General features: G+C 37.6%; 1 protein-coding gene across 1 annotated transcript in view; it reads left to right on the forward strand.

The window, feature by feature from the left end:
* Nucleotides 1-18,473, forward strand: part of SDK1 (sidekick cell adhesion molecule 1) — an 858,579-nt gene that overhangs the window by 475,314 nt on the left and 364,792 nt on the right. The window contains 1 exon segment of the mRNA XM_045541236.1: nt 9,112-9,245. Within this exon segment, the coding sequence (XP_045397192.1) occupies nt 9,112-9,245 (134 nt within the window).

Consider the following 18,473-nt stretch of genomic DNA (forward strand, 5'->3'; position numbering starts at 1 on the left):
TCCTTAGGGAGATAAGCCCCAAACAACAGGTTCCGTCCTGCTGAAAAGAATAGTAATGTCTGTTTCCAAACTGTGGCTAATGCTTCAGCAGGATTTGCTGAGCAGCACCTTTCGAATAATTCCCAGCACAGGTGTCAATAACACAAGGCCTCCAGGATTCCAGCCCAGCCAGCAGACAGGGTGGCCCTGTCCTAGAAGAGATGTGCTTTCCTGAAAGTTTAGTTTAGGGGCCCACGATTTTAAATAACACCTGGCCTTGTTTATACGTTAGTTTCTACCTTTTGGACATTTTGCCATTTTGCACTTGATTGTCAGGACATTGTCCATAACCACAGACAGTGACGGTGCTAGTGGGTTGTATGAGGAAGCAGAGAGCCCAGTAGACATTGTGTTTACACACCAATGGCATGTCTATGGAGTAGTCTTCAGAAAGAAAAAATTATTTTAGAAAATTGTATTTTTCATATAGATTTATTTTCACCTTCATTGTTGGCAGAGTTTTGTGCTTGAGCATGAAGACCCAGCCCTGTAGTTGGGGGAGCACTAGCTTTCCAGTAGTGCACTGAAAGGACCTGCTGTCACCGAGATCAGTACTCGCGGTCCTGGGTCTGCATGTTGTCACAGGAGCTCCCTTCTCTGCCGGCACAACTTTATCACTAAGGGATCAAAAAGAGTTTAGCAGAGGAGTGGAACCCCTTGGTAATAATTATGCTCCTTCAAAGAGAAACTAATACGGTGACAGGCTGGAAAGGTTGAGAGCATTTATGTAAAAAAGCAATTTGCTCTGCTCGTAATTTTCTAGTATTTCCCTATTGTTTGCTTTAAAGAAGAGCTCTCTCTTCCATAGCAGCGGCCCCTTATGCTTGATCCAGCCATAAAGACATAAATCCTACGCAGGTGCTACCACATGGAGTGAGGGTCGCATGCTCTGCCCACTGCCCCTTTATCTGCAGAAGAGAAGAAAGACTCTCGAGTGCCTTGTTGAAGAAAATCAGATATGGAGAGAGCATTTGGCTCATCTGGAAGCATGAATTACTAGCCTTGGGCTTTCCTAACTCAGCCCACAATGAGGACGACTGCGTAGGAATGGCCGGGTCAACTTTCCAACCCAGAGGCTGCAGGTTGGGACGCTGATGGCCACGTGAGGCTCCACCTGAAAGCTCCTGTATCCACTGGGTTGACAGCAGCCCTGTTCTGATATTCTTTTAATTTGGTGAAAAGTGTCTTGCTTAGCCATGGAAGTATTTATTTGCTTTTGAGTGAATTATTCATTGTTCTTTTATTCTATCACTGTATAAAATGAAATGATTTCAGACTTGTCTGCTGCTTGTGAAGTTGTCTCAGGGAGAGAAGGACTCATCATGAGCAGCCCCATCTGAAAAGGCTTTAACTTACTGGTCCCATCTCTCTCTCTTTTTTTTTTTTTTTTTTTTTTAAAGGTGAAGTCTCATTCTGTCACCTGGGCTAGAGTGCAGTGGTGTCATCATAGCTCACAGCAACCTGAAAATGCTGGGCTCAAGTGATTCTCCTGCCTCAGCTGAGTAGCTGAGACTACAGGTGTGACACCATGCCCAGCTAATTTTTCTATTTTTAGTAGAGATGGGGTCTCGCTTTTGCTCAGGCTGGTCTCAAGCTCCTGAGCTCAAGCAATCCTCCCACTTTGGCCTCCCAAAGTGCTAGGATTACAGGAATGAGGCACCGCGCCCAGCCCCCATCTACTTTTTAGTCACCTTTCTATCATCTTTTTAAGGTTTTCTAGTTTGAATGGATTTTACACTCTTGGCAAATTTCACTGTTTAAGGACCTAAAGACCTAAAAACACAGATTCCGCACATTTTGTCTTGTTTCTTTTTCCTTTTGTAAATTTTTTGATTTAGCAGACAAACTCTTGGCTGGAAGTTTTTATGCCTGAACCTCAGCTGTGTATAAACTCTCCTATTCCTGCCATTCTTCTGCATATGGCCACACCAGGAATTTGGCATGGCCATTTATTTCTGTCCGGTGCTAAACCAATTAGTTAAAATAGCAAAAGCCCCTGGATAAGTACAAATTGACTAAAATGCTTTTTAAGATTAGCTAGAAAATTTAAGAAACACTACAATAAATAAGAAATATATTTCTTCAGTGTAAAAATCCCTGATTAAATAAGTCCTTCACCAGTTACATCAACAGTTACCCTGAAATCTCTTCAATTTCTTTTCCATCCCTCCTACTAGACAGTGTCTTTCCTGGAGGAAAAGAATCAATTCTATTTATGACACATAAACACATGTTGAGAAAAGGCCAGAGATTTTCCAGCATTAAAGTCTTGTAAAGTGGGTTTTAACATTTGTGTCAGCTGGGACGACGTATCTAAAAATAAGTTTTTCATAGGCCTCTTTGCAAAGTCATTACACTTTGGCTCCTGAGCAGATGGCTTTGTTTTAGGTAGTAGAGGCTTCAGGCCATTTTATGACTTTAATCTTATAATTCAGTGACCTAGCTGTATTTGTACAGAAGTCTGTTAACTAAAACTCCAGAAAGTATTTGGTATTTAGCCCCCAAAAGAGGACAGTTGACTACATTTTTCAATGAGTAGCTATGTGTCTGCCTCGTTCACGTTATTACCTGATTTGCGGTTCATAAATGCCCTTTTGATATAAGTATTATCATTCCCATTTTACAGAGGAGACCAAATGATGAGCCTGAGGAAACAAAATCAGGGCCAGATTCAGTTCCCGTTCCATCCAGGCACACTTGTCTGATGGCTGTGAGGGCTTCTCTGTACTAAGAGGGTATTATAGTAACTTAATCCTCAGAGCGTTTATGGCGTTGCTTCCTGTCAGCTGTGATCATCTTGTTCTGGTAGAAAAATGAGGTGTCTTCTCTGTAGACCACTTTAGGTTTTAACTTTAAGGCCGATTGTATCCTATTTCCAGTTACCAGGCAGCTGAGGGAGCTGGACTGGGTGACGAAGCGTGAACCTCTCTTTTTGGCTTTTGTGCAGACACTGACAGTGTTCACCCAGGCTGGGTGTCCCTCTCTGCTTCTCTAATGACAGTTCACTGAAGTTCTTCTCTGCTACTGTTGGCCATGCCGACTGGGACACATACCTAGCACCCATGCTCCAGAAGCAGTCAGAGAAGCCCCAGGTCAGAGACAGTTAGATGTGCTGCCCTGCCTTGCAGAAGCCATGGCCAGAGCTCTGGTGGAAGGCGAGCCACAGGCGTGGACGGGTCAGCAGCGGGGAGTGCGGTGATTCCTCAAGCCACACCTGCACAAGCAGTCATCCCACCCCGAATTATTAATACCTCCTAGGCTAGAGAACTGGGTTGTCTTTCTAATTTGATACCCTATCAGATTTTCACATTTTGAGAAGCTATCATGAGGAACATAGATGTGGTCAGACCTGTGTGTTTTGTGATGGGTTGGCTGCCTATTTGGCTTATCTACTCCTCCTCTAAAATTCTATGAAATACACAGACTGGTTTCACCCATTTGGAAATTCATATGGCTATCATTTATCCTTTTTTTTTTTTTATACCTTTGGAGGTCTTCTTTCCATTGAGACATTTCCTTGTGTTCAACAACCATATTTCCCAGCATGCCTTCCTGGAAAGTGTTACACCCAGCGTAGGCACTGCAAAAATATTTATTGAATGCTTAAATTACTCTTCTCCTTGCTTGGGTTCCAGGAACCTAAATGTAGCTGCAAGCTCAGAAAGAGAGTAAATATGTGAGTATGAATACCTGAATATTTTCTTCTTTGTTTTCATTCATTTAACTCATATTTTTTGATGACATACTATTTGTCAGGCTGTGTGGCTAAATACTGGGGACTACTGTGGAAAGGCAGAACCTATGTGCATCTGAATGTATTTCAAATCAAAGAATGTTAAGGAGTTATTGTAGAAATTCTACCCTACAAGTTACTTCTATTCATGTCTATAATTAAGAGTTGATAGTCAACATAAAATTGGATAGAAAGTGAATTCATGTAAATTTAGTTGTATTTTTCCATATGCTTGCCATTATGAAATTAGCTATTCCTGTCATAGAAAAGGACCCCTACATAGACTAAACTGCAATGTTTTGTAAGGCATAGGCCACTGAGTTAACTAAACTGGTGGAGGGCTTAAATGGTCCTTTTCTATCTCTGGTATCTTCCCTCTTTGGTCATCTTTCCGTCTTTCTCCTACACAGTGGTATATCCTTTACTGAATAACCACAGTTCCCAAATTTAATGGCTGTCTTTCTCCTTGGAGGCTGCCTTACTGTATGCAATAGTGGTGAGCTGCAGTCCTATTTACCCAGGACTTCTCGTGCTCTATTCGGATGGAGTATTCATACATTCTGTTAATCAGTACACCTCAACTTGTCATTTCTGTTGGTTTGAAATTATGAGAAACAGGTTTTTCAAATTCTCTCTTCACTTGCTTTTAAAATGTGTTCTTGCATCCAGAGCAAGTGGTCAGTGGCAAGTGTTTGCCTCTTGACTAAGTTAACATATCACTCTGGTGCTATAACATTTATTGAGTATCCAGGGACTCATTATTGCCAAAACTACTTGGAAGCAATTTTAGTTCTTGTCATTATACAACTAAGGAAAGTTCATCAATTTTTAAGTTGTCTGCCTTCAATGTGCTATTAAACTGTGAGGCTTGAGATACAGATTATACTCAGAACACTAAGCCTTAGAACCAACCCAATTAAAAACTTGTTTAATTAAAATGTAGAATATTTTAAATGTTTTTATATTTTGAGGGTTTACAAACTAATGTTATGCATTTTCCTGCACTCTGATTCTTTTTAAATGTACTTGAATGTCAGTTGAAACTGATCAAATGTTACTTTAACATTTGTAATGGTAAAACTATGGACTCAAATTATTCTTTTAATATTTCATGGGCAAAATTCTTATTTTATCCAACACTTTACTGAATTTTCATCATAATGTATGCATTGATGTGTATATTACCATCCTATTTTGTGTTAAAAGTGTCAAAGATCAAAATATTGATAACCAAAGAAGATCTATCTTTTTATGGAAGCCAAAGGATGGGCTACATTTCAAGTGTTGAGGCACATCCTGAGAAACCTTTTGGCGACCTCCTGGAACTCCTCCCTTTGGGCCCACAGACATTCTTTAGGGAAAATTATTAAAGTAATTCCTGTTACTTCTTGTAGTTTATAAACGTACTCAGTCCAAGCTCCATGGAACATGAAGAGTGTGTCCCTGGTTCAAGTTAATTTCCCCTCCACTTAGTCTTGCCTGGGAACTCAAATAGTTGCTGACGAAATAGTGAATGAAGTTACTTGGTTCTGTTCTGATAGCATCAAAGCAATGGATACCTTTTGTTTTCCTTCCTGGTCTACAGACACCTATGAGGTGTCCACTGGGCTGTTTTCACCAAGCATAAATCCTGTGCTTCTGGGATGTCTGTGTCAGTGTTACCTCCCTGGAGGCAGGTCATCTCTTATCCATGGGGAAGGCAACACCCCTTCGACACTGGCAAGCAGAGCCAGAAGCCCAATCGCAGATACCCCAGCAAGGCAGCTCTGTCCTCTACCCGCCAAGGGATGGGTCTAGGCACCCACCTCTAGGGCCATGTTCCCCCAAGGGTATTTTTGATCAGTGCTGATAGTCAAAGATGCCAGGTAGCTCCTCTCTGCCTCAGGTTTCATCTTTGCGGAAATAGGGAATTGTTTTACCCAATACCTCACAATACTGTTAGAAAACCAAGTAAAAAATGGCCAGGAGCTTCTGGGAAGTTCCCACTGTGAACAGTCATCCTCTCCTAAACTGCAGCGTGCATCTTGTTGGCTGCCAAAGACCGCAGCTTGGCTTCTCTCTTTGAAGACTCTTCCTGTGCTTATAGTTCATACCTAAGGGATCCTTTAACTTGTTCTCATGAATCCAGCAACCTAGTTTCTGAGCAATAGGTCATTTCACCAATTTTTGACTAATTTTTTTTCCTATTCTCTTTATTACTATCCCATGGAATTAGACGTTAGAATGAGGAGGTTTAATTTTTAAATATAGAAAGATAGGGGAACTAAGGAAGTAATTTTACATAAAACCATACATACATTTATTTCAATAAAGTTAAAGGAGAAACTCTCTGGCTAAATACTATAATTTTCCTGTAAAGTCAATGTAAGTTTTAAATGTGTAACCTGGAATTATGTTATAATAAGGCCAGGTAGTTTAGATTATGGGAAAAGTATTAAACTTTGCTACAGTAATTAGTAAACATGCCCTTGTATTCATTTTGTTATCTTCTGGTAACAAAAAATGTTATTTATTGTAGAAAAATTGGAAAATACTTTAAAATATAGCCATCAAAGGAAAATAACTTGTGATCTTACCGCTCAGAGACTGACCAATGTTAATATTTTATGTTTACACACATATACAGACACATACATAGAGTTTTTTTTTCCTCTGCACAGAACACACACTTTTTTAGCATCCCAAGGGGATGCTATTTATTGTATATGTTGTTTTGAATCTGTATCAGCATGTTTTTGACTTCTAGTAATAGAAATGTTAACTGAAACAAGATTAAACTTGAATGAAGAGTATTACCTCATGAAATAGGAAGTCCAGAGATAGGACAGGCTGCAGGATGGTTGGTTCATTGGCTTTATGAGGTTGTCAAGGATCCCCAGGTACTTTCCATTTTCTCTGTTCTACCACCAACATTATCAGCTTCATACTAGTGTTGTTCCCCTTGTGATCATAAAATTACCACCATGAACAGGTGGGACAAAATGATCAAGACCCAAACCTGCTGCTGGGAACAGGGCCAGCTTCCTCATGTTGCAGACTGGAGTGCGTGGGGGAGGCATGGGTACCACGATACATTTGGGGTCTGGAGCAAAGAGGGCTCAGAGAAAGGGATGCTTGGTATCCACTTCATTATCTTTAAAAATTGCTTTTCTTCTTAAGCATTACAGCAATTGTCAAAATTTAAAATTAAAATGGGGAATGTTTTTAGATATTTCATTTTCATTTAAAAAAATCAATTTCTTTTGTAGAAATGCTCTGTTCAGAAGGATTGGGATAGGAGAAAAAAGTAGTTTTCTAGGGAATTGATCCTTATTTATATAATGTTCTCCAAAGATGGCATTTTTGTGGTGTCTTTTTTGGCAACAGATAAGTATTTCTTCATGAATTTTGACATAAACGTGTTTAGAAATTAAAAACTAAAAGAAAAAAGATGAGCTTAAAAATAAAAATTATAATAGATGAAACTTTAATATTTATATTCTTTACTTTTTTACTTTCAGTACTCTTGAAACAATGCCATAAATATATAGAGAGAATTAATGGGCATTTTAAAAGAATAATTCTGAGAAATAATAGGCATATTTGAAATTACTATGGTAAAAATCAGATGTTAAAGAAAAAAGTTATATATTCAGTTTTTAAATTGTACTATTGAATGTATAACTTCATGTGTAGTAAATATTCATATTTAATTTTAGGTGCCAATGTAACATATACTAAAATAAAATGGAACAATTTCTATGGTTCCATAAAAGAATCTCTAAAGGAGTCATAAATATAGTAAAACTCTTTTGAAATATTTTTATGGGACTAAAAATTGAAAACTTCCTAGTAGGGAAATTTTCATAAATGAGACATGAAGTAAGTTAGTCATAGAGACCTCAAAGAGTAATATATCCTATGGGAACCCTGAACAAGCAATAACTTCTTAAGATAATTTTATATAATGTATAAAAATCAAGAGTTTTTGAAACAGCTCTCCACAAAGTAGCAGGAAGAAAAAGGTGGTTATTATGCTAAAATTCCTCATGAGAGGTTATTCATTTTGCATGTTTTCTAATGTTACCAGAATAAAGATTTCAGATTATCTGAATCTGGAAAAGCTCTGACTACCTGGGATTAAAAAAACATGCTAAACTATTCCCTGTTGTGTAGAGGAACACAATTGTGGTAGGTAACCCAGTTCACTCTAGAGTCTCAAAATATTTTTAGTATTTTGGAAACTAGAGCACAGTTTAAATGACATTTTGGTTCTCAGAATGCATCTTACCTTCTATGCTGAATTCAAGAGCCAAAGTAGTTTACTCACATTTGTAACTTTTTAAAACAAATTCTACCTGCCCCCCCCCCACGCCCCCCACCTTTAACTAGCAAAAGGAATACAAAACCATAACATGAGCAAAGGATGCTATAAGCACCCATTTTAATTAAAAATTGTTTGTACTTATTAAAGTTGTATCTTCATTATTTTTCTTCATTTAAAATAAGTAATACAAGGAAAATCTTTATATGATATAATTGGAAGAGTATTAATCTACATGTGAGAAGATCTAGCCCTCTGGGATTAAGTTGCTCTGTTACCTTGATCAAGGAACTTGTCCTCTGTGTTCCGCAGTGGCTCACAGCAAGGCTGAGTGGGTCAGCTGTGTCTCAGAGGTTCCTTTCACACTAGAATTGGGATGTATAAGAAGAATGTGGGCCTAATCGAGTAGACTGTTTACTTGTTTGCACTCCTAGGACACGGCCTGGAGTAAATGACTGTGGGAGAATTTACGTCGCAGGGGATCAGCACTATGCCCATTAGCAATTTTCCTTCCTCCCACTAGTGTAGAAATAGACATTTAGAGGTGTTAGCAGCTCCCCTGAGATGGAGAAAATCACAACAAATTCATTTGCCCTGGGTCAAGGTTTTGGTGGTCTAGACTTCTGTTTGAAAGGTTTGTGACCATTGCATGATCAAACAGCCTTGAAAGAAAACGGACAGCTCCACTGGGATTTATTCTAACTGGTCTTGTTGTGAATTCTGAGGGGAACCTCTGAATTTTAACAAATTTTGTAAGTATTTGTCCCAAAACATTGTGTTTTTCACAGTCAAGAGTTGGTGCAGATGTGGAGCACCTGGGACATTCAGAGGCTCTGGTGGAATTGTGTCAGCTGGGTCAGAGGAGGCTCAGCCATGGTCATAGTCTTAAAGTCAGCCTGGGTATTGGTTTTGTCCTTTTAGCTCTTTTTGTAAACTCTAGACATTCCTTTATAGTTGGCCTAATAATTAGTTTTGCCTTACATGTAAGAAGTTCCCTGGAGTGGCTTTGACATTGTCCTCTACTTCGTTGAAACAGAGCCATCACATTGGAGAATCAACTGGTGATCCTTGCAACGACAGCAGGTGATGCTGGAGCTTACTACGTGCAGGCTGTCAATGAGAAGAACGGAGAAAACAAGACAAGCCCGTTCATTTATTTGAGCATAGCAAGTGAGTTCTGAAATCCCAAATGATAATTCTGAAAATAATAAAATCTTACTTTAATTAATAGCCACTGTCTGGTGGGACATTTTGCAATAAATCTTATCTCTAGTATGGTAATTGTGGTTGAATATTGATCCAGTGCCCGTAGTTTGGAGAGCTTTAGGGCCGTTGCATCCTTTGAAATGATGGGCATAAATGTGAACCAAAACGATATTTGTGAATGCAAGATCTTTCTTGTGAATTAAAGAAATATTTTTCTTTTGTACACTGTTAAAGTATATTATTTTTAACAACAAAAAAATCTTTTGACTTATATGAATTGCATCCACCAACCTTATCTGAGACTACATCAGGTGCAGCTTATGTTCTTTTAATCTAAGAATAAAATCCTTGAGAAAATATATATACTAAGTTGTATTAAAATTAGAAGTGCTTAAGCATAATCAGTTGATCATTTTTTCCACCTGATTTAACTAAAATCCTAAATCATGAAGAGACTATACACAAATCACAGTTATATGTACATTTTATTTAAGGACATTTTAGTTTGAGGAAACTTAATTTAAATGTTTGGCCTTTGAAATGCTAGAAGAGGGAAAATAACCAAAAGCAAGAACTTTGAACTAAACTAGATTCAAGCATGCGTATCAGAGGGCATGTCATCAAATGATTGCAGTGTGAAGCTTCATGGTATGAAATGCAGCTGGAAATAGTCATGGCAGATGGTAAATTTCAAAATATTGTGATCATGTCATACAAGAGTGAAGTATGTTGATAGTAGTGGATTTCATCTTTTTAAAAATCACCTTGAAACAAGTTTTCCTCTTTAAGATGGTTTTAAAAGTATATGGGATAGGATGATAGTGTTTGCCTCACATGGTCCTTGGGGGATACAATTGTTTTAGGCCCAGTAGAATGTACTAGGTGGATCATTGTATCAAACACTGGGTGCAGGAGTCTGTGGGAATGAACTGAGCTCTCACATGCCTTCCACATTGCTGATAATTGATCCTAAGTGGCTGTGCTGTGTTGTCATCCTGCTGTTAGCTCTTTAATTTGAGGAATTGAATCCTGCTCTCTCGACCATATACTGGGTACAGATTTAGGATTAGTGAGGCCTTTTTAATGCTTTGGAAAAGCATGCACATTGATTAGGTGTGGGGTTCACAAAGCCCAGTGCATGATGTACTGCTATTTAAGGGACTGTCTGAATCAAGAATTATAGTAGAAATTAATATGATTTATCAAAATTTTTTCCATTGGTGATAAAGAATAGAAATTGTATTATCAAATAGATTGTGATTATTTTAGTGATTTCCAAGTTTTACAAGCAGAGCCATTCATTCTGTTTAGCAAATCTGATTCAGCACTCAATTGTAATATAAATACCAGGATAACAATAGGTTATGGGGGTGGAGGGTGGAATTCTGGGTCAGAAATGAAAATTGGCTTTTGTTAAAAGAGGGAAAAGAAATCATTTCACAAAAATTCTGATTTTCATTGCAAAGTTCTAAAGCAGTCTGCACCTAGTAATTTCCTACATGCCTACTCTATAAAGGCCAGTAGAAAATAAAACTAATACAGTGAATTTGCAAATTGCCATTCTAATGTAATACCATGGTGTTAGATAATTGGAATATGTAAATTTTTTTCAGTAATTTCAGTTTCAACCCAGACCAAAAAATATATTGGAAGCTGCTCATAAATATTATAATTAACTGGCTTGCATTTTTGTTCCCTTGTATATTTTTAACTTTTCATTGGCACCAGGTAAAATGTGTAAAAGGTGAGCTTATAAGGAGCTTGATGACATGGTATGGACTTATTTTAAATCTTAGGAGAAAACCTGCATTTTTTTTCCTTTATATATTCTTTGCTTTTTATCAGGACCAGGTAATGTGAGAAGTAAGGAGGTTGAGGAACCTAACTGTCTTATTTTAATTCTTAGGAGAACCTTCCTGTTGACATATTGGATTTAGCTAAATGTTAAATGTCACCCAATTATGCATTTTATCACTAAAAGTTCTATTTTGAAAACCTTTAGAGATCAGAAGTCTTGATAAATCTCTGGAACACTCCAGAATTGTATGTTTAAATTTTGCTCCTTTCTGAACTGCAGTGAATGTTCTAGGCGATGGAAACTGCAGTTTGGGACCTGTCTGTCTGCTCAGCGTTGTGAGGCCCTGAGATACTGAAAGATGTGTCACCCCACTGGATTCACTATGAACTAGATAGTCTCAAGACCATACTGGTAGTAAGACATAGCGTGTTCTGCAGACTTAAACATCTTTCCTTTTCTGACGTGGGCTTTTTAAAAAACACCAAACAAGATTGTTGAAAAATTTTAAAAACTTGCCAGCCAGCATTTCTGAAAAATCAAAAGGTATTACAGCCAATTATCATCAAATGAAGATGAATTTTTCCTTGTTGTCGGGAGAATAAAGCAGGGAACCTTTATGAAGTGAACATGGTCAGGATGGTAGGAGACTGGAAATTAAATTCCTAGTGGACTGTACTGTAATTAATTTAAAATCGGAGTGTCATCAGCCCCACCCCTTGTTTCCTATGGTAATAATAAACCTTTCCTTCTGCAGGGACAGCACAGTGTTGGAGGGGAGTAGCCACTAGTAGCAAATTTGTTTCAAAACATGTGAATAAGTGATATGCTATCACTCAGCTAAAAGGAGGAAATAATATATTTTCTCAAACAACCATGTACTTGAGAGTTCAGAAACCTCACCACCTTTTCAGTTGCTAAATATTTGGCTGGGCTTAAAGCTTATAGAAAGCAAAAGCTAAAGAGGGTTTAGATAAAAACAAATAATTTTTTTTTGTTAAAAAAAGCATGACTATTAGAAGTGAAATCCATAATGCTACCGCCTGCTGTTTTGTGCATGTTTAGTAGATGGCATCATTATCTCTTAACATTTCTTCCCCCTTTTGTGTGGTTAAGAAGATAAATTCCAGCGTGTTCTGCACAGATATTCCTGTCGGGAAGGAGAGGACTTCTCTGAATTATCCACCTCCTGCTCCCGATGAAAGTTTGCTGCCATCTCAGGGGTGGATTCACTTTGAAGTTTTAATGTGATGTGAAGCCAGCAGATGTTAAGGACATAGGTGGGACTGTTGAAGCATCCTGCATGAATTTTTCATAGCTGGCTCCCACAGCTCAGGTGCACATCAGAAAAGGAATGGGCCGAGCTCGCCTGAGAGTAGACATTTCTATTCTGAGGTCAAACCCAGGCAAGCTGTATAAACCTGTCAACCTGTTTTTGGCTTTTGCTTTGAAGATTTTACATTGAGCTAACTTTTGTGGATCAGACCTTCTGAACTGAATTAATATGTGAATAAGAATTTCTTCTTTTAAAAAAAAAAGCATAGAGTTAGGAAATGAGAAGAATTCTGTACAGTGGTTAATCAATCATTGTTTAAATGCCATTGTACATACCTTAGACACATCATCAGTTCTGATCCAATATTCAAAATGTCCAGCGTAATGAGATTCTCTACTAGGGATGAAGCTTAGATTAAAAAAGAAATGACTGCCTCTCTCCTTCCTGTTTTTTTCAGCTTTTTCATTTTAATGTCTCATGTCTCCTCTTCAAACAACATTTGCGGGTAGGATATCATTTCAGCTGATCCTCCTTCAGGCTGACAAACTCTTGCTTTTAATTCTGAAGACCACTTAACATTCTTTTGTCCTCTATAATGCTAATTTAACTGCAGACCTCACATAGGTTTGGTAGTTGAAAGTGGATTCCTGAGAATGATGTCTAAGAACAGTCATCTGAGAGGACTGCCCTGTAAAACATGGCTTTTGTGTGCCCAGATATAATTCTTTCTTATTTTCCTTGTTCCTTTAACATTAAAGGGAGAGAGAGGAGCAAGTATAAGCCTTTCAGATGGACTCTGACGTGGGCTGGATTTCTAAAGCAATAAGAACAGTTTGAAACAGTACTAAAAACCAGTCTGGGTACTGTCCCCCCATCACAAATGAGCAATTTGGAATCGAGCTACAGCTTTATGGATTGCATGACACTTTGCTGCCAGAATTTTCAGAAACATAAATAGGAAGTATATTTTATAGTAAAACCATGAGTTTGATCATTTAGGCATGTATTGAGCCTGCTAAGTGGGGTATGTGACAAAGTGTAAGGTGTGCTCTGACCCCTGACCACCTGAGTTGGTGATGGACAGAACTAAATCTAGGCTGCAGTCTCTAATGCTTTTTTATAGGCACGCTATCAGTAAATAAGCATTGACCATATACCCTGAATATATGAATGCTTAGTTGATTATAAATTATAAGCATTAACTTTCATGCAAAAGAGATAAAGGTAGAATAGACAGTATTTTAAGTATCTTGCTAATCATGAAAGTTTCATTCCATCTTTAGATGATGTCTCATGGCACAATATGCGCTTTGTAAATGGAAACCCGTATTTTACTTGGTCTTCCTGATAATGTTTAGTTTTTTGGCCAAATTCTTATAACATCTGGTTCCAGAGAATTGTTTTTCCTGGTAATGTGGCTCATGTTAACAACACAAGTGTCAGTGCTGCCATTGATAAGTAACTCAGATCTGTGGTTTCTTCCCAGAAATACTTTTGTATTCAGGTATCCACTATGTGAGAGTTGATTTAGTTAAAACGAAATACACAAGGACGTAAATCCACCTCTCTGGGCAGAGGTGAAACTCTAGCGCAGTTTCTGGAAAGTTCTGGAAACAGACATACATATGAGGGCATCCTGTTCACTTCTTTGAAAATGTGCATTTTCAGATCTCGCCTTGGGATAGCTCGCCTTGGGATACACGAAGTATGACACAGGGCCTTCCAACAAATAGACTCGACCTGTATAATAGCATTAGCGCTTAGTTTTCATCCTGTGATTTCAGTTAAAAAACAAATGAAAATGGCAGTTCTAATATTTTGTTCTGAACCCCAAATGTATTTATATATGGACTGGTGGATAAGGTTTAGGGTAAGAATGCAGCTGATGACTCTCATGGACACTTTAGTAACAGACAATTGAAGAGAGAACGAGGCCACGATTCTCTCCCCACACCCACAAAGCAACACTGGATTATTTCTGTTACCTACTTATGCTTTCTCCAACATATTCCCATCTCTTCTCATCCCTAAGTGTCTTTCTTTTTCCTTTTGTGACTTATTTCAACCTAATTTCTTCATTGGTAAATCTTAGGCAATCAGGTTAAACCATGAATTATAATTTAGAACAAATTTAAGATAGCCCAAGATTCCCAGTCTCCCAAAGTTGCAGTCACTGGTCTATGAGTATCACTTGGGGTACATATAGATTTCTGAGGTGGGGTAAGCAGGCATATATAATTTTCAGGGAATCTATTTCCAGCTTCTTACATGTACTCTTTCCATAAGTGGTTCTGTCTGAGGTGCCTGAGGTCAAAGTGTTTTCACAGTTGCCCCTCTTTGCTGTACAAGATGGAAGGCTCATGTCTTACTCATCCTGAATCTTTAGTTATGGGCATTATCTGAGGCTGTAAATGACCAGGTGCCAAAGAAAGGGATAATTCTAAATATCAGTGCCAGAATTCAGAAAGTGAAGGACTCTAATAACTGGGAAATAAATCATTTTATAAATCAGGTGTTTTCAATCCTTTGCTATCTACAAAAGGAGATAGGACCTAAACACATTGTCAGCTGACATTTCATTACAAATAATTTTTGATGCTTGCTAACTGTGAGGGTCCACTTATTCTCAGGACAGAAAGACATTTCCACCCCTTTGCAGTTCTGGGGGCCATGTGAGGAGAACAAAGTATGTCACCTTCAGGCCAGGCATTTAAGACCCAGTATGTCACTTTCACACTCTCCCTTCCCCTTTGGGAGCAACTGTGGCCAGGCCACATACTGAGATGGTGGAACCATAAGGTGGAAGCTACCAGGTTTTTGAATTAGCACATGGGAAGAAGGGCTCTGGAAGGTTACCTCAGCAGAATTGGACTTTATATGAGTAAGAAAAAGTCCTTTGTTTGGTAAGCACAGAAATTTCAGGGCTTATTTGTTATTGGAACAAAGACTTGTCTATCCTAACTAATACATTACTATATGACTTTTGGTATATAATGCAGAAGGGAATTAAAGAATTGAGAAAGATTCTATGATAAAATTTCTTCCATTCTCATCTGTTGTTTTATGTGAACAAAATTTCATTTATAGCTATAAAAAAAGATTAGAATTAATGTAAACCTTACTATCCATTTCATTGAAAGATGAATTTCTAGTTTTTTATATAAACTATTCATCAAAATTTATAATAGTTTTTTAAATTGACTGTCAATAATAATTGTAGCATAACTCAATGCAAGAGAAGATTATTTTTTAGTAGTAACAGGGTCTCACTATGTTGCCCAGGCTGGTCTTGAATTCCTGGCCTCAAGGGATCCTCCCACTTCAGCCTCCCAGAGTACTAAGATTACAGGTATGAGCCAGTGTACCTGGCTTTTTTTGTTTGTTTTTTATTTTAACCACATAGTTATATGATCTCTGAGTAAAATTTAAATTTATATACATATTTTTTCAGAGCTTATGGTATAATGGTCAATAAAATACTTTGAATCAGTAAATATAATAAATTAGGATAAAACTTTGTAAGAGGAGCAGGATGGAAGTAGAAGAAAATAAGGAATGATGTAAAATTTCTGATTATTAAAAATTAGAGCTTATTCATGTATTTTTAAAATGGGTGATGTGTATCAAATCCTTAGACCTGCTCTATCAAATATTTAGATTCATTTGAATACATATTAAATTGCTGCAATAGTTTTATTAAGATATACTAGAATATTAAAATATTAAAATGCACTAGAAATTATATTCTATTCAGTCCTCAAATTTATGATTAAAAATTTTAGATGTCAACTTAAAATGTAGGAAATATATACAGTTCTGCAAAAATTCTTTTAGGTGATTTAAGAGCAAAACCTGTTTCAAACTATATACAGATTTGATGATAATTTACAAATAAAATACTGTTAAATGATTCTCCAGGGGCACAGATAGAAGAAGGGCACTAACATTTCTGAAGCACCAGATGGATATTTTCACAGATACTTTCCTCCTCAAATCCCACAGTAGCACTGTGGGTTAATGATCAACTCCATTTCAAAGCTGAAGACACCAAGGCTTTATGAAGTTAGGTTATTGGCCCAAATCACAAGAATAGTAAATGGGAAGTTGAGGTTTCAAGTCAAGGTTTATTTGACACCCAAAAGCCCTTGTTCCTCCTCTAAAAGGGGAACTGCAGATATCCTGGAGGCTGGCTCTTGGTGCCAACATGGATCCAAGTAAGAGAAGCCTAAGGAGAAGGCAAAACTTAGGGGGGAGAGTCGCCGTCCCCTACGTGAGCCCTCCCTCTGTCCTGGAGGTTCTCTGTCAAGAGCACTGCTACACTCAAACCTGGGAGGAGCTTGGTTTTGTTTAAAATAAAGGTGACCTTCTATTTTGACGTTAAAACCACTCCCACTAAACGTTCAGTCTAGGTAACACCAGGCTGGCCCTATAAATGCAGCTTTGAGGCTGGCACCCTTTTGCAACCCTAGTGAGGCACGTTTGGGTGGACAGTGGACACAGGTTTGGCTTGAGGGTGTAAGGGGAGGGGAACTGGAGTCAGTGCCTACTAATGGAGCATCATAACAATAGCTTACAATTTATCATAACAAAGAGGTAATTTTGTTATTAGTAATGCATTAGACACCACACGGGATATAAAGTAAGAAATGATTTGTCCTGATGGATTTATGAGACTGAAGTGCATGATTACACTCCCTAATTCCCAGGTATTAATATTGAACTGTTGTGGCAGATTTTGTACAGAGTAAACCTCACCCAGGGAATAAGGTGTAAGTACTTGGGAGAATTCATTAACCAAGCAAAACTGACCAGTTGAATTCAGTAGGTGGACCATAAGTATTCATTTCCTTCTCTCAGTTATGGTGTAAAGATTCAAGGGTACAAATTGTCATTCAGTAAGTAGTGATTTACCTAATCAGAATTTTTACAAATTCCTCCACAAAACTCAGCTTTAATAATTCCTCCAAACCACCTTTCCTCCTGCCCCTTTGTTAAAGGTACCAGTTTAAATTATTATATTCAGATATTTAAGCATAGGAATCCTTTAATTGTGGCAGTTTTAGGGCTGGAACTCAAAGTAATCCTAATAATTTTTCCCTTGACTCTGGGCTGGGATTTAATTTTTAAACTTAGCCAACAGCCACATGCTTGAATTTAGCTTACAGAGAATTTAAGATAATTTCATTGTAGGCTCGTAATATGTAAACATAACATTTCAAAACTTACAATATATTGAGGATGACTCAGTATTGTAACTTACTCATGCATTATCTGCCGGGCTCTGATCAGTCTGGTTGTTACATTCGTTGAAGTACTTTGCTTTCACTGTAAGAGTAATTGATATGAAAAGATAAGACATTTTTAGAGGGCACAAACAAGGGGGATGGAAAATTGAATTTTCCTTGCTATCATTTTATAAATTCTAACATGTATCCATTACACAACTTGTCTGTGGAAATCCTAAACAAGGTAATGGTTCCTGGCCCTAGATGAGACCACAGAAGTGGTTGAATATAAATGATGCTCCTGGTCGATTCCCTGCTGTTTAGCTTTTAGTTACTTTCTAGACTAAATAATTCTACTCATACCTTCCCAATGTTATTTTTCCTTTTATGAACGAGTTCAGTATTCTGAAGCTGCTAATTAAGAAACACCTGTTTAATTTCTCTTCTTTCAGAATTGTTGAGGTTTTCAAAATCCAAATTGTCTGATTTGCTAGGCTGAATTGTCTTTTCATATCTCGTCTTTCAGAAAAATAAGGATATATGATTTTCTAATTTGGAGGAACATCTTGAATGAATCCAACATTTTCTATAAAAACGTGGTATTTATGTTGAGGGTAGGCATGATATCTCTTATGTTGACTTTAATTTGAAACTTCGCAGATGGGAAGATGTGATTTGGCCCGATGTCTAATGAAAGCATATTATAGTAGTATTAATAGTAACAACAGCCAGTTGTTGAATGTCTACTATATGGCCAGTATGTAAATTTGTACCTCATTTTAAAAAATTAATCCCCACTTAATCGCCAAAAAGACAAGAAACCATAAGGTGGATATTATCCCCCTTACATAGATGAGGAAACAAATCAAAGGAATAAATAACTCGTACACCCTTAC

Source organism: Lemur catta, chromosome 2, assembly GCF_020740605.2.
Source record: "Lemur catta isolate mLemCat1 chromosome 2, mLemCat1.pri, whole genome shotgun sequence".
Taxonomy (NCBI): domain Eukaryota; kingdom Metazoa; phylum Chordata; class Mammalia; order Primates; family Lemuridae; genus Lemur; species Lemur catta.